This window comes from Polyergus mexicanus, unplaced genomic scaffold (assembly GCF_030449975.1).
Source record: "Polyergus mexicanus isolate NDT 795.1 unplaced genomic scaffold, iyPolMexi1.0 SCAF_4, whole genome shotgun sequence".
Classification (NCBI taxonomy): Eukaryota; Metazoa; Arthropoda; class Insecta; order Hymenoptera; family Formicidae; genus Polyergus; species Polyergus mexicanus.
The window spans coordinates 4,118,109-4,130,497 of record NW_027223324.1 but is presented as its reverse complement, the minus strand read 5'-3'; the positions used below and the strand labels follow the sequence as shown (position 1 = coordinate 4,130,497).

At 30.0% G+C, this 12,389-nt stretch overlaps 3 protein-coding genes across 5 annotated transcripts in view; 2 read left to right on the top strand and 1 right to left on the bottom strand.

Annotated features, from left to right (window-relative positions):
- Nucleotides 1-422: 422 nt before the first annotated feature.
- On the top strand, nt 423-5,274 carry LOC138932541 (NECAP-like protein CG9132). 3 transcript variants are annotated; one of them, XM_070294461.1, is made up of 3 exons: nt 423-517; nt 735-1,131; nt 1,499-5,272. In XM_070294461.1, the coding sequence occupies exons 1-3, from the start codon at nt 432-434 to the stop codon at nt 1,757-1,759; spliced, it is 744 nt and encodes a 247-aa protein (XP_070150562.1). In that variant the 5' UTR covers nt 423-431; the 3' UTR covers nt 1,760-5,272. The 3 variants fall into 3 exon arrangements, with proteins under 3 accessions (XP_070150562.1, XP_070150561.1, XP_070150560.1); XM_070294460.1 differs by having other exon boundaries at nt 439-523; nt 1,499-5,274; XM_070294459.1 differs by lacking the exon at nt 423-517 and adding an exon at nt 530-648 and having other exon boundaries at nt 1,499-5,274.
- On the bottom strand, nt 4,725-7,741 carry LOC138932539 (uncharacterized). Its single transcript, XM_070294455.1, has 6 exons — nt 7,642-7,741; nt 7,244-7,558; nt 6,514-6,817; nt 5,914-6,174; nt 5,305-5,457; nt 4,725-5,086 (listed from the first exon to the last, which is right to left on the bottom strand). Exons 2-6 carry the CDS (start codon nt 7,522-7,524, stop codon nt 4,928-4,930), a joined length of 1,158 nt encoding a protein of 385 aa, XP_070150556.1. The 5' UTR covers nt 7,525-7,558; nt 7,642-7,741; the 3' UTR covers nt 4,725-4,927.
- Nucleotides 7,742-8,160: 419 nt separating this feature from the next.
- Flr (actin-interacting protein 1 flr) overlaps nt 8,161-12,389 on the top strand; it is a 19,211-nt gene continuing 14,982 nt past the window's right edge. The window contains exons 1-11 of the mRNA XM_070294764.1: nt 8,161-8,307; nt 9,781-9,902; nt 9,999-10,089; nt 10,361-10,508; nt 10,582-10,749; nt 10,834-11,002; nt 11,119-11,247; nt 11,327-11,431; nt 11,532-11,852; nt 12,110-12,229; nt 12,310-12,378. Of these exons, the coding sequence (XP_070150865.1) occupies nt 8,292-8,307; nt 9,781-9,902; nt 9,999-10,089; nt 10,361-10,508; nt 10,582-10,749; nt 10,834-11,002; nt 11,119-11,247; nt 11,327-11,431; nt 11,532-11,852; nt 12,110-12,229; nt 12,310-12,378 (1,458 nt within the window). The 5' untranslated portion in view covers nt 8,161-8,291. The remainder of the gene's footprint in view (nt 8,308-9,780; nt 9,903-9,998; nt 10,090-10,360; nt 10,509-10,581; nt 10,750-10,833; nt 11,003-11,118; nt 11,248-11,326; nt 11,432-11,531; nt 11,853-12,109; nt 12,230-12,309; nt 12,379-12,389) is intronic.

The following is a 12,389-nucleotide window of genomic DNA, read 5'->3' as shown; positions in this document are numbered from 1 at the left end:
TAATCAACATAAATGATTTTTATATTAAAATATATATATATATCTCTACATCGATCGTAAATAATATCGGAATTAGGAAGGAAACAGTTTTTACGAGAAAGCGTTTGGCTTCCATATAATTATCGCAACATTTTAAAGCGAAAATAACATCAAGTAAAGCGCATTTACGCAAGCGCAAAGATTATATTACCGAAAGAGGCCATAGCAGCACTGAACATATCATAGAATGTTTGTATGTCAATATATTTATATGTCTATGGATAGAAGGCGTGACATGAGATAAAACTTATCAATTCACGGCGGATAACGACGGACGTTTGTCGAGAAGACTCAACGAACTGCTTTTAAATAGCGGTTTCAGTTTCAGTTTCCTCGCGTGTGGTGTGACTGTCTGTGATTGTTTCCCGTGAAAATTATTATCGGCAAGCGCGATGGAAACGTACGAAAGCGTCCTTCTGGTGAAATCTGAGATTTTCGTCTTCAAAATTCCGCCAAGGTCAACCAACAGGGGTTATCGGTAAACGTAAAACACGTTTTAATGTGAACGACATTTCGTAGCTGTTCAATATGTCAGAAGCAATGGATCTGTATCTGTTTTCGGTTATAACAACACTAACTGTTCCATTGCTCGCGAATGAGTCTAGTAAAGTAAATTAAATTAAATTAAGTAAATTATTTTTATTTATCGAAAACGTATGAATGCATATGCGGCTTCATTCGTGATTTCATCACAGGGCGGCTGACTGGAATCTGCAGGAACCTTCATGGACTGGTCGCATGCGATTAGTGTCACAGGGAGATAACATAACGATAAAGTTAGAGGACAAGATTACGGGTGAATTGTTCGCCAAGTGTCCTATCGAACAGTATCCTGGAATAGCAGTAGAACCAGTTACTGACTCTTCCCGATATTTTGTCCTGAGAATTCAAGATGATAATGGACGGTCAGCTTTCATAGGTGTTGGCTTCTTAGACAGATCTGATAGTTTTGATTTGAATGTCGCTCTTCAAGATCATTTCAAATGGTTAAAGAATCGAGAACAAATTGAAAAAGAGAAAGAGAAGCCAAAACAGGAATTGGATCTCAGATTTAAGGAAGGTGAAACTATCAAGATTAACATGAAGATCACTGTAAGGATATGTTCATCATGTATTTATTTTCTTTTTTAATCAATTTTTAAAAACATGTTTTTCATTAAAACCTAAAAAATTATGATAAAATAAAAATTTAAAATTTACATATGAAAAAAATATCTCAAGTCAGATAATCAAAACGTCAAAGTCAAATTAATATATTGTATGTTATATTCTTGTTAGCTTCTAATAACTAAAAAATTCTTTTTTTTTTCTTTTCTTTTCTATTATCTTTTTTAGAATCCTGTAGAGTTGCATGGATTAATATGGAAAAACTCTTCCTTGATAAAATTAAATGTTTAATATTTTGATAAACTATTTCTGCAACATCTTGAAATTATATTTCCACATATTTATTACTTAGAAAAAAGATGGCAGTGAAGTTTCATCCAAATCCAAACAACGTACCGGTGCAGTCGCAGGTTTGCCACCTCCTCCAGGTGGTGTCAAGATTGCTCCACCACCAGCAAAGACTCCTACTTCTTCACCAGCGCACAAGCCGCAACAGAGTCAGAATCAAGATGTTACAAGTGCTGAGTGGGGCGAGTTTGCCAGTGCTTCTCAACCAGCATCAGCATCAGCATCCACACCTACAATGACCAATGCAAGTTGGGTACAATTCTAACTTTAAAAAGATATGTATAGACGTCTTATTTTATATAGGATAATTTGGAAACAGATGGTCAAATTTTAGAAATCCTCAATATGTTGTCAAAGTTTGTCCACCTATTTTTAAATCACCATATATATTAAAGTAACTAAAATAATCGATTATACATAATAGATACACAAGAGAGTTAGACATTTTAAGAGTGATTGTCGAGAGAAACAATGTCTGTATGAATAGTGAAAGTCTTATATATGTATGTATGAATGTATGTATGTACTATAGCATGCAATAAAAATTATAGTAGCATCTGTGAAAGGAGAAACTTATCATGAAAAATTTTAGTACTTACAAATATCATTCAAACATTTATGCATCTCAATTGCTTTCGGACATCCAATGTATGTGGAGATACAATTTTTACATATGTAAATGTTGATATTAAAAAGAAGTATTTAGTGCCTTGTATAAATTAGTCCAATAAATTAGATGCGTTAAGTAAATCAAAAGCAAATTTGAGCCACACATTACAATTATTAACACTATCTGTTTAATACTTACAACAGAAAATACATGACATTTTCTCAATTTATGATAAATAATAATTATTCTTTAGTCAATATTTAATTGTTCGATTTTTATAAATTATATTAATACTATGTTAAAGTTTGTTACAGTGAAAAATCACAAGTTATAAAAAAAAATAGAATAGAAAAGAGATTTTATTGTTAGAGAGAGATTTGTTAATATAACTTTTAAAAATCAAATAATTAGAGATACAAAATAAAGAATAATTATTTATTAATTAAAAAATGCATATAAATAGATTATATAAGTTTTATAATAAAGTTTTCTATATGATATTTAAATAATTTTTTTTAACATTAGTATGTTGTGTTAAATATGTGTAATAAGTATAATATTTGGCCTCGGCTGTTAGCTTGCAATGTTTGTCGATATTATAAAGGCCTATTATAAAAACGGTCTAATTTTCTCATACACTGGATGTTCATAAAGTTCTTTATTAAATTTAAAAATATATTTGAGCCAAGTCAGGATTTTATTCATTGAAATAGTTGCAAAGTTTCTTCATATTACTCTATATTCTTTTTTGTTCAAACTATTTCTATATTTTCCTTTTCTCAAATATGTTAATTATTACTAATAAATTGTTATAAAGAATATTCTTAATAGAAAGAAGAGAATATTTAACAATATTATATATACATACACGTATATTTTATTGTTGAGTTTAAAAATATTTGTTTCTAATCGCGAAAACAATTAAAAATTGATTTTTAGATCTTATATTTTTTTGCAGAATAATAAAATTTTTCTGCCTCTCTTTAGCAAATAGCAAAGAAAAAAATTATAATTTTCTTTATTTGAAATAATGTAAATAAAAAAAATGTTTGAGTAATGTTTGCTTCTTTTTGAATTGAGAAATATATGCAAGCGTAATGATATATAAAAATTCATAATGAACAATAGGGGTGCGTTCGAGAACGTCATCCTTGTGCACACGAGCGTCGTTCTATCTTTGTTTAACTTTCAGTAAATAACGAAGATAAAATGACGCTCGGTGCACATGGGTGACGTTCTCGAACGCAGCCCAGTTGTCTTCATGGCAAGAAATAGAATCTATTACATTGTGTGTTTATGACTCGTTGATTATATTATAAATACAATGTTATTTACATTATCCAACTAAATTTTAATGTAAAATAATCTTGTTAAACATATTGTTAATGTGAAACTTGTTGAATGAGTGTTTAGATGAAATTTTATTATATTATTTCTTCTTTTCTTTACAAGGATTTCCCTTGTTGGAACTGTTTTAAAAAAAGTGTGAAGTAACAGTAAAAAATGTCGAAGTTGTAAAAATAATAATAATCAAAGAGAGCTATATAATGTTTAAAATAACGTTAAAAATAAACTTCTACATCATATACACAAGAAATAATATTTGAATAATAGTAATAATTAAATAGAAAATAAATATATAATATATAGTGTATGTGTGTGTGAATGTAAAAGATATTATTTTTAATGTAGAACGGCCAAGAAAAGGATAACCTTGCTGATATTAATAAAAAAAATAGCTAGAATAAAATACTTTCAAAACGTGATTTTATATATATATATATATATATATATATATATATATATATATATATATATATATATATATAAAGTTATTCAATATCATTATTAACAAAACGAAAGATTAAATGCTAAAAGTAAATGTTAAACTTGGTCAAATAATTTTTAGTATTTTTTCAACACAATCATTATAACATTTTAACAAATATCTGAAATTATGATATGTCCAAAGCAAAACTGAATGCATAGCTATAGACATAAATAATACTTGCAATTTATATACATATAAGTGACACTTCAACAGAATTATTTTTTATTTTGATAAAACAATTTTCTGAAATGTGATAGAAACTTTGCCTCTATCCTTATTGTAGAAATCCTTTTTATGTGCTTAGCTTTACATGTTTCTGCAATCATAATCTAATATCAAAGATATCATAAATATATCAGATATTATAAATTTTAAGAATAAGATTTTGCTGCTGTCATATCTTTTTGAAACACTTTGTAGCATCTTAACATTCAGCTTTAATCGTATATTAATATATAAGATATCATATTACAAAGTGATATATAGATGGAAGGCACATTAAAAATATCCCTTGTATCTATTCTAATTTCATGTATATGATAATAAAAGAAATTGTTGCACTGTATATCGTATTATATATGCGAGATAGCAATTAAAAGAGAATTATTGTAATTCTAATTTATGTATATTATGTGCATATGGGTGTGTAGTATTGTGTGTGTATAACATTCCATATTTTTTATTTTCTGTAAACACATTAAGAGAATAAGAATAAATATTGAATGGGCGTTAAATTTTTATCGAGTTTATCTTTCGATGAAGACTCGGGTAGGAAGACATGATCAAATAGCAATAAAATTCTTGTATATTCCTTTATATATTCTTTTTTCCGCATGAAAATACATAATAAATAATTAAAGAGTGCATCCCAAGAATTTTTACGAATCGTATCACAAATAATATTTTGCAGAGGAATAAATCGCGTTATGGCATGAAAAGTTATTCTATCACTTGTACGAACGACTGATTCGTCTAATAATGAGTTATCATTATCAACAACGTTTGTTGCGTGCAACGTTCAGCCGTAAACTACGCATAGCCATAGCACGACTGAAATGTCGTTGTACTGGACGTTGAAGCTGTCCACTGACTAGAGTCGAATCCTCATCGCATTCTACACTGCTTAACACAACCAAGAGCACACCGAGTACCTACAATGATAACAGGCAATCATATCAGTAATAATTTCCGCCTTGTAATACATAAAAATATACATGAAAAAAAAAAGACAAAATTTGCTTTTGTGTAAAACCGCTCAAATAACATAACTTCTGTTAAAGTTTCCAAAAAAAAGGAACTATTTAATAATTAATATAGAATAGAGGCTCTTTGAACAAAATTTGTATATGTAATCGATTAATTTACATACCAAACAGATGATAATCAGCAACGTATAAATATGTATACTTGCAGCCGGCAATGACTCGACTTCTTTTAATGCGTCGGCAGCGTCAGAAAGATCTGGTTTTAATTCCAGTGCATGACGCAAATGAACAGCTGCCTCTTGAAAATGTCCATATGCCTGTAAAATGAAAAGGTAAAAATGTATCTAACAATATTGAGTTTTATATTGATATATTCTTTGAAAATTTTAGTTTGATATAAATGTGAATTCTGTTTTTGTATTATATTTTTTTAGCATATAATTATTTACTGGAGTAAAACATTAGAAAAATTAGATTTAAATTAATTACTTACTGAAATACAATTGCAAATTGTTAAATTCTACTGAATTTTGCATAGTAAAGAAAATAACTAATTAATAAATGTAATAAAGAAAATAAACACATAGAAAAAAATAAAAACTTCCCAGAAAATAACTAGTTAATTATTAATATAATTAATAATTATTTAATAATTTTTGTTTTATCACAAATTTTTATCAATTATATATTAAAGATGTGTGTTGTAATTTTAATACACAAATATGAATATATTTAATTGATAATAGTTATACTGTTATTAAATTATTGTCTACTTTGAATATTTGTCCAAGTGTAAGATATTGCTCCCATGCATTGCGATCTGGGGGTTGCAACTCTAAGGATCGCCTGGCTAAATACGCCGCATCATCCAAGTAATGTTGTACTAGTAATACTCTAGCCAAGTTCAAGAGTACTTCTGCATTTTGCGGCGATACTGCAAGTGCCCTACGAAAGCACTCAATTGATCTCTGTGCATCGCCTTTAATACGCCAAAAATTTCCTATTTGATTATATAATTGGACAGATTTTGGTTTCTGAAAAGAAGAAAACTCATTTAAAGAGAAATTAGAAAAAGTCATTAAAAAAGATCATGTTATGGGTTGAATGGAAAAGTTCGTGCCGTTTTTTCAGTCTTTATCTGTTAGCAAAAAACAGAACAAACTTTCCGTTCATGTAATTATATATATATATATATATATATATATACACACATACACACATATATATTATTATCTCAAAGATGTATTTTAATTGCAATTATATTTCTTGCAAAAATGTTAAAAAAGAAAATGAAGATACTAATTAAGTATACAGTTTCTCTATTACTATTTACAGCTGATGTATATATCTGATTTAGACTTTGAAATAAATACCTCTCGCTTTGCTTTCTTCAAGCGTTTTTCTAGCAAGTCAATATCAACATCAATAGTTTTGCCACCGTTTTTCTTGAACATAAGTGCTACATTGGGTTCTGGTACCAATGGGTGCTTGTTCCTATTTGCCACACCAATCAGATTATCATAATAGGTAAAATTCACTGGCTTGCCACAATCTAATATTATATTGTCGCATTGCTGACCAGAGGTACATGTCACTTGCTCATTTGACACTTGCGAAGACAGAGGAAAGGACTCATTGATATTTTTTGTGTCCTTCAGCACATATGACGAGAGTCGTCTGCCAAGGGGACCAAAGTTAGGGCTGTTTTAACACTGAATGAACAGCAAGCCACACACAAAATGCTAACTACAGGAAAAAAAAAAATTATGACATACAAATAGTATTTGTTTGTGTATAATAAAAACAAAAAAAAATACGATTTACAACGATACAAACAGAAAAACTAAAAAGATTTTGGCTTTCTTCCTGAATCATCTCTCTTTCTCATTCAAAATAATATCTTATCTTACCACTTAAGATTATAAAAAGCCAGAATGCGATATTTCAAACCATCGAAAAATAATATCATAATATAACAAAGAAAGGGAGAAAGAAAATTGAAAGAAAGTATAAAAAATGAAGCTAAAAAGAGAATACAAATTCTAGGAATATAATTTTATAACCTAACAATATTTGGCACAATAATTACGTGGTTGACTTTACCTTTCCTGACTAGCAAAACCTTTACACTCTTGACAGTATATCTGTACTTTCTCGTGTTTCTCCAATGTCGCGGTCCTACTCCAGATCTGACCATTGTTAATAAAGAAGCTGTTTGCGAGGATATCAAAAATCGGATCTTCCTCGATCCCGCTCACGTAATCGGTCGTCTTCACAACTTTGTCGGCGGCATTTAAGCGCCAGGATGTCCGCGAATTCGTCAATTTTATTTGTAAAATCAGCAACCAAAGCGCGTATCTCCCTTTGGTCCACGACAGTTGCATTCTTCTCAATCCTTTCACCGATCAAATTGTTTATCTTGCAAACGATAGTGAGGGAAATAATGGTCGCGTTCAGCAGAGAAAACCGCTTAGTAGCAATCGAATGTGATTGGTTCTTACTTTTAGAACTAACGAATCAATGTCGAGTGTTGACAAGATGATAACTGAGCGCTTTCTCTGCTGAACGCGGCCAATGAAGTTGTGGAAAGGGGAAGAGACGAGGAAAGACAAATATATAAGCTGTCAAGGGGTCTGTTCTTTGCAGCTGAACTGGCTGCACCGGTTCAGAGTTTATCTTTTTCTCTCCCCATTGGAAGGAAAAGGATGGGCTCTGAACTGGTGCAGCCAGTTCAGCGATAAAGAACAGACCTCATTTCTGTTATCCATAAACACAGTAAGAATAGAGACACGAAAATTGATTGGTCCATTTCCTTATGCATTTGCTTATGAATCATGGGATGTTACCCTTAAAAAGTATAGAAAAGCATGCGTCATGATAGATTTGTAATGCTTCATGGAAATGTTACCTTAAGACGCACCTGTTACACGCACGTTTTAGGCGATCTAGTAACATCTTTGTTCATGTTTTAACCAAATAAGGCGAAGGGCGGAACAAGTATTGCGAACGTGAGTGTGTGTGTGTGTATGTGTGCGAGGTGCTGTCGCGGGTGTCATACGTATTGTCGTACAGCTTCCCGTAGGCATCAAGATTTTCTGTTCGAGATTTCGTTAAATATCAGTGAGTGCGAAGAAGACTGTGTATCGGGAAGATGTCGTATGAAACAAGTAAGTCACAGTGTGAAGACACTTTAGACGTTCGTGGACCAGCTTGCCGTATTGTACGATTTCAGAACTGTATAAAGTACATATCTCTTCTCGATTTTGTCCGGTTCACTCGTCTTCGGTTGGATCATAAAATCGTTATAATGTATCGGGCACGAAAGGAAGAATTTTTATGCGCGCAGATTTCTTTACATTGCTTGTATTCATTTAAATAACAAGTTTTAGTTCATATTTTATACTTCTCTTTATTTTTATTTTAGAATCAAAAGTATCGTCGTGCATGACATGATACGCCGGACGCGCTGCCGATGTCAATTTCTATGTATGGGGTGTTCGAAAATTATTGACATTTCTTCTCTACAGATTTTTCAGACAATTTGAGAGAAATATATTGTTTGTGAAAAATTGACGAAAAGATGTTTTTTCGCAAAATAAGATTTTTCAGGATGCATTTAAGTAATAAAATTTGTTATTTTATTAATTTCAAAACATTTTTTATTTATTGGAGTTTTAAAATATTTAAAATTTTACACGCACGTTATATTAAAAATTATCAAGATATTAAAAGCTAAAAAGCTACCAAAGAAAAGATCGATTAATCAGAATTTAATATATATTAAGAGATTTTTTTTGGACACTCTATATATAGCCACATCGGAAAAAAGGTGAATCACAACAGATATTAAATGCCAAAGATCGGATCTCAGATAATAGTTGATTATATTATCACATTACACTCTTATCAGACAAACAAAAGATATAAAAAGGAAAAATTATTTTGTATTAATTATGTCATAAATACTTACACTGGTAAAAATTATTTAATAATAAAAAATATATTTGAAATAGCTTTTCTTATTATTATATAGAGAGAGAAGAGAAGAAAGAAACTATTATTAACACTACACATAACAGTTAATGTATATCATTTTTGAAATGTAAAAAATTCTTTCAATAATATTATAATACTTTCAGAACAGAAACTATAGCATCATGCAGGATATGCTGTAGCTTGTTAGTCTCAAAATAATTTGAAATATTAGGAACTGGATCTATGCCAATGTATCAAGGAAGAGTATTCTAGTTCCAGTAACTGGATGTATTATGTATTGTTTTCATATTATTTGATCACTTATGTTTATATGACAATATCTTTTTTGTAAATTTATTATTAATTTTTCACTTATTATGTACTCTATGTAACCAAAATAATATTGTACTTAAATAAATAATAAAAAATAATAAAATTTTTATGCCCATTATAAATTATTATTTATTGTATTAAACATTAAACGAATAATATTAATAAAAAATAAAATAACGATATTAAAATTAAAGATATTCAAGGGTTTCTTACAGATATTTATAATCTCGATTTATTTAATACACACTCACTTATTATTGAAGATATTGTATCTTTGTATTGTATTCCTTATTATTTTCTTGTCTAATTGTTTCCATTTTTTTGTATTACAGAATATATATTTGCTGCATTACCGAGAACTCAAAGAGGGCAGCCTCTCGTGCTAGGTGGCGATCCCAAGGGAAAAAACTTTTTATACACCAATGGCAACAGTGTTATCATTAGAAATATTGATGTAAATTTTTATATTATAACAAATGTTTTTTCCTTTGTTTAAAATAATATAAACAAATATAGATAATCTATATATCTCTCTGAATATATATTACAGAATCCAGCAATAACAGATGTCTATACAGAACATTCTTGCCCTGTGAACGTTGCCAAATATTCTCCTAGTGGTTTCTACATAGCCTCAGGAGGTATATTATTAATAATATTTAAATGTTATATTAATACACTATACAGAGATTTAAATTATCCGAGAATCAAATATAATAACTACTAATTATTATAGTGCATGGTCTTTATTATTTATAATCTTTGACAATTATGTTTAATTATCTATTTGTTCAAAATTTTATAGCATAGAATGTTGTATATTTCTTTTGATCTATCAATTTGTTCCAATTTTGATATACAGGAGAACTAAAGTAGGAATTAAACATGTACATAATGTTGTTTTTATTTCAGATCAATCAGGTAAAGTACGTATCTGGGATACAGTTAACAAGGAGCATATTTTAAAAAATGAATTCCATCCTATCAGCGGGCCCATTAAGGATATTGCTTGGTCACCAGATAGTCAGCGTATGGTCGTAGTTGGGGAAGGAAGAGAAAGGTACTTAATTATCATTACAATGAATGAAATATCATTAGGGAAATAGTGTTAACATATCAATAATTATTTTTAGATTTGGACATGTGTTTATGGCAGAAACAGGAACATCGGTAGGTGAGATCTCTGGTCAGAGTAAGTCTATCAACTCGTGCGATTTCAGACCGGCAAGACCGTTTCGATTAATAACAGGAAGCGAAGATAATACTATCGCCGTATTCGAAGGACCTCCATTCAAATTCAAGTATATATAATAAACCATGTTTATTCTATGTTTTATTAAGTATTTTAAATCTTTGCATAATTTATTGTATGCTATTTATTTTAGAATGACGAAGCAAGAGCATGCTCGTTTCGTCCAAACTGTACGTTATTCGCCTGACGGAAATTTATTTGCTTCCGGTGGATTTGATGGAAAAGTATTTATATATAATGCAACAACTTCTGATCTCGTTGGAGAAATAGGTTCTCCTGCGCATCAAGGTGGAGTTTATGGGGTGTGTAATATATATCTAACTAGTTTGATGCAGAAAGATGATGTGACAAATTATTTCAAATTAATTTTAATAATTTGTAAAAATACAATGAATAATGTTTATTTTTTGTATTATAGGTTGCATGGAAACCTGATAGTAAACAATTATTAACTGCCTCTGGAGATAAAACTTGTAAACTGTGGGATGTAGAAACGCGTTCTTTAATTACCGAGTTCAATATGGGAACAACAGTTGATGATCAACAAGTTTGTAACTTATATAATCAATTTATAAAGTCTCTCAGAAAAGGTAAATATGCAATATGTGTTAAATCTGTGCTTTCAGGTAAGCTGTTTATGGCAAGGGAAGCATTTATTATCTGTGTCACTTAGCGGCTTCATCAATTATCTTGATGTCGACAATTCTCAGAAGCCTATAAGGATAATAAAAGTAATTCTTGCTTTTCTTCCTTATTTATGTCTTTCGCAATTTCAATTCAACTCCTTTCTTTCTTTTTTTTTGTACTGTTTTCCAATTTGACATTTTTCAGGGTCATAACAAACCAATAACAGTACTAACATTAAGTCCTGATAGAGGTACGATTTATACTGGGTCTCATGATGGTTACATTACCAATTGGAATGCGGAAACAGGGGAGAATGATCGTGTACAAGGACATGGTCATGGTAATCAAATTAACGGAATGAAGGCCGCGGGTAATTTACTTTATACCGCCGGCATCGATGATACTTTAAGGTCAATCGATATCGCAACAAATGCATACGTGGAGACATCAGTAGTAAAATTGGATTCGCAGCCACGAGGTCTAGATATATATAATGATATAGCTGTAGTGGCCTCAATCCGACAAGTAAGTCAAATACAGTGTCCACAAAGATAGTTTTGGATTTCTCGAATTTATTTAGCAATTCTCTAAGAAAAGAGAGAATAGTGTTTATTGTATTAGTTATTAATGTTTTCTAGTTCTAAAAATATAATATGTAGTTTTTATTACAGAACTTGCTATATATAAATAAATTCAGAAAAGTACAAATTACCTTTATGGACACTTTATATATGTAATAAATTTATCACTAATGTAAAACACAATGGCATCATTCTTTACAGATTGCAGTTACGCAAAACGATAATAAGCTGTCAAATTTATCAATTGGTTACGAGCCATCATGTGTGTCAATTAATCAAGAAACTGGAGATGTAGCTGTTGGCTCTACATCTGACAATAAGGTTCATTCTATATATATGAGAAATATGCAAAAAAATTAATATTTATGCTGTTCTCAATATGTATAATTTATTTTATATAGGTTTATATTTATGAATTGTCAGACACTATACTAACTCAAAAGACTGAATTAGAACATCTGGGTCCAGTTGATAGTACTCT

Excerpts from the sequence above, each read along its gene's own strand:
- LOC138932541 (XM_070294461.1), top strand. The coding sequence starts at position 432 with ATGGAAACGTACGAAAGCGTCCTTCTGGTGAAATCTGAGATTTTCGTC. Across the intron at positions 518-734 it reads TCAACCAACAGGGGTTATCG|GGCGGCTGACTGGAATCTGC; the intron begins GTAAACGTAAAA and ends ATTTCATCACAG. Across the intron at positions 1,132-1,498 it reads AGATTAACATGAAGATCACT|AAAAAAGATGGCAGTGAAGT; the intron begins GTAAGGATATGT and ends TTTATTACTTAG.
- LOC138932539 (XM_070294455.1), bottom strand. The coding sequence starts at position 7,524 with ATGCAACTGTCGTGGACCAAAGGGAGATACGCGCTTTGGTTGCTGATT. Across the intron at positions 6,175-6,513 it reads TGAAGAAAGCAAAGCGAGAG|AAACCAAAATCTGTCCAATT; the intron begins GTATTTATTTCA and ends TCTTCTTTTCAG. Across the intron at positions 5,458-5,913 it reads CACTTGGACAAATATTCAAA|GCATATGGACATTTTCAAGA; the intron begins GTAGACAATAAT and ends TTCATTTTACAG.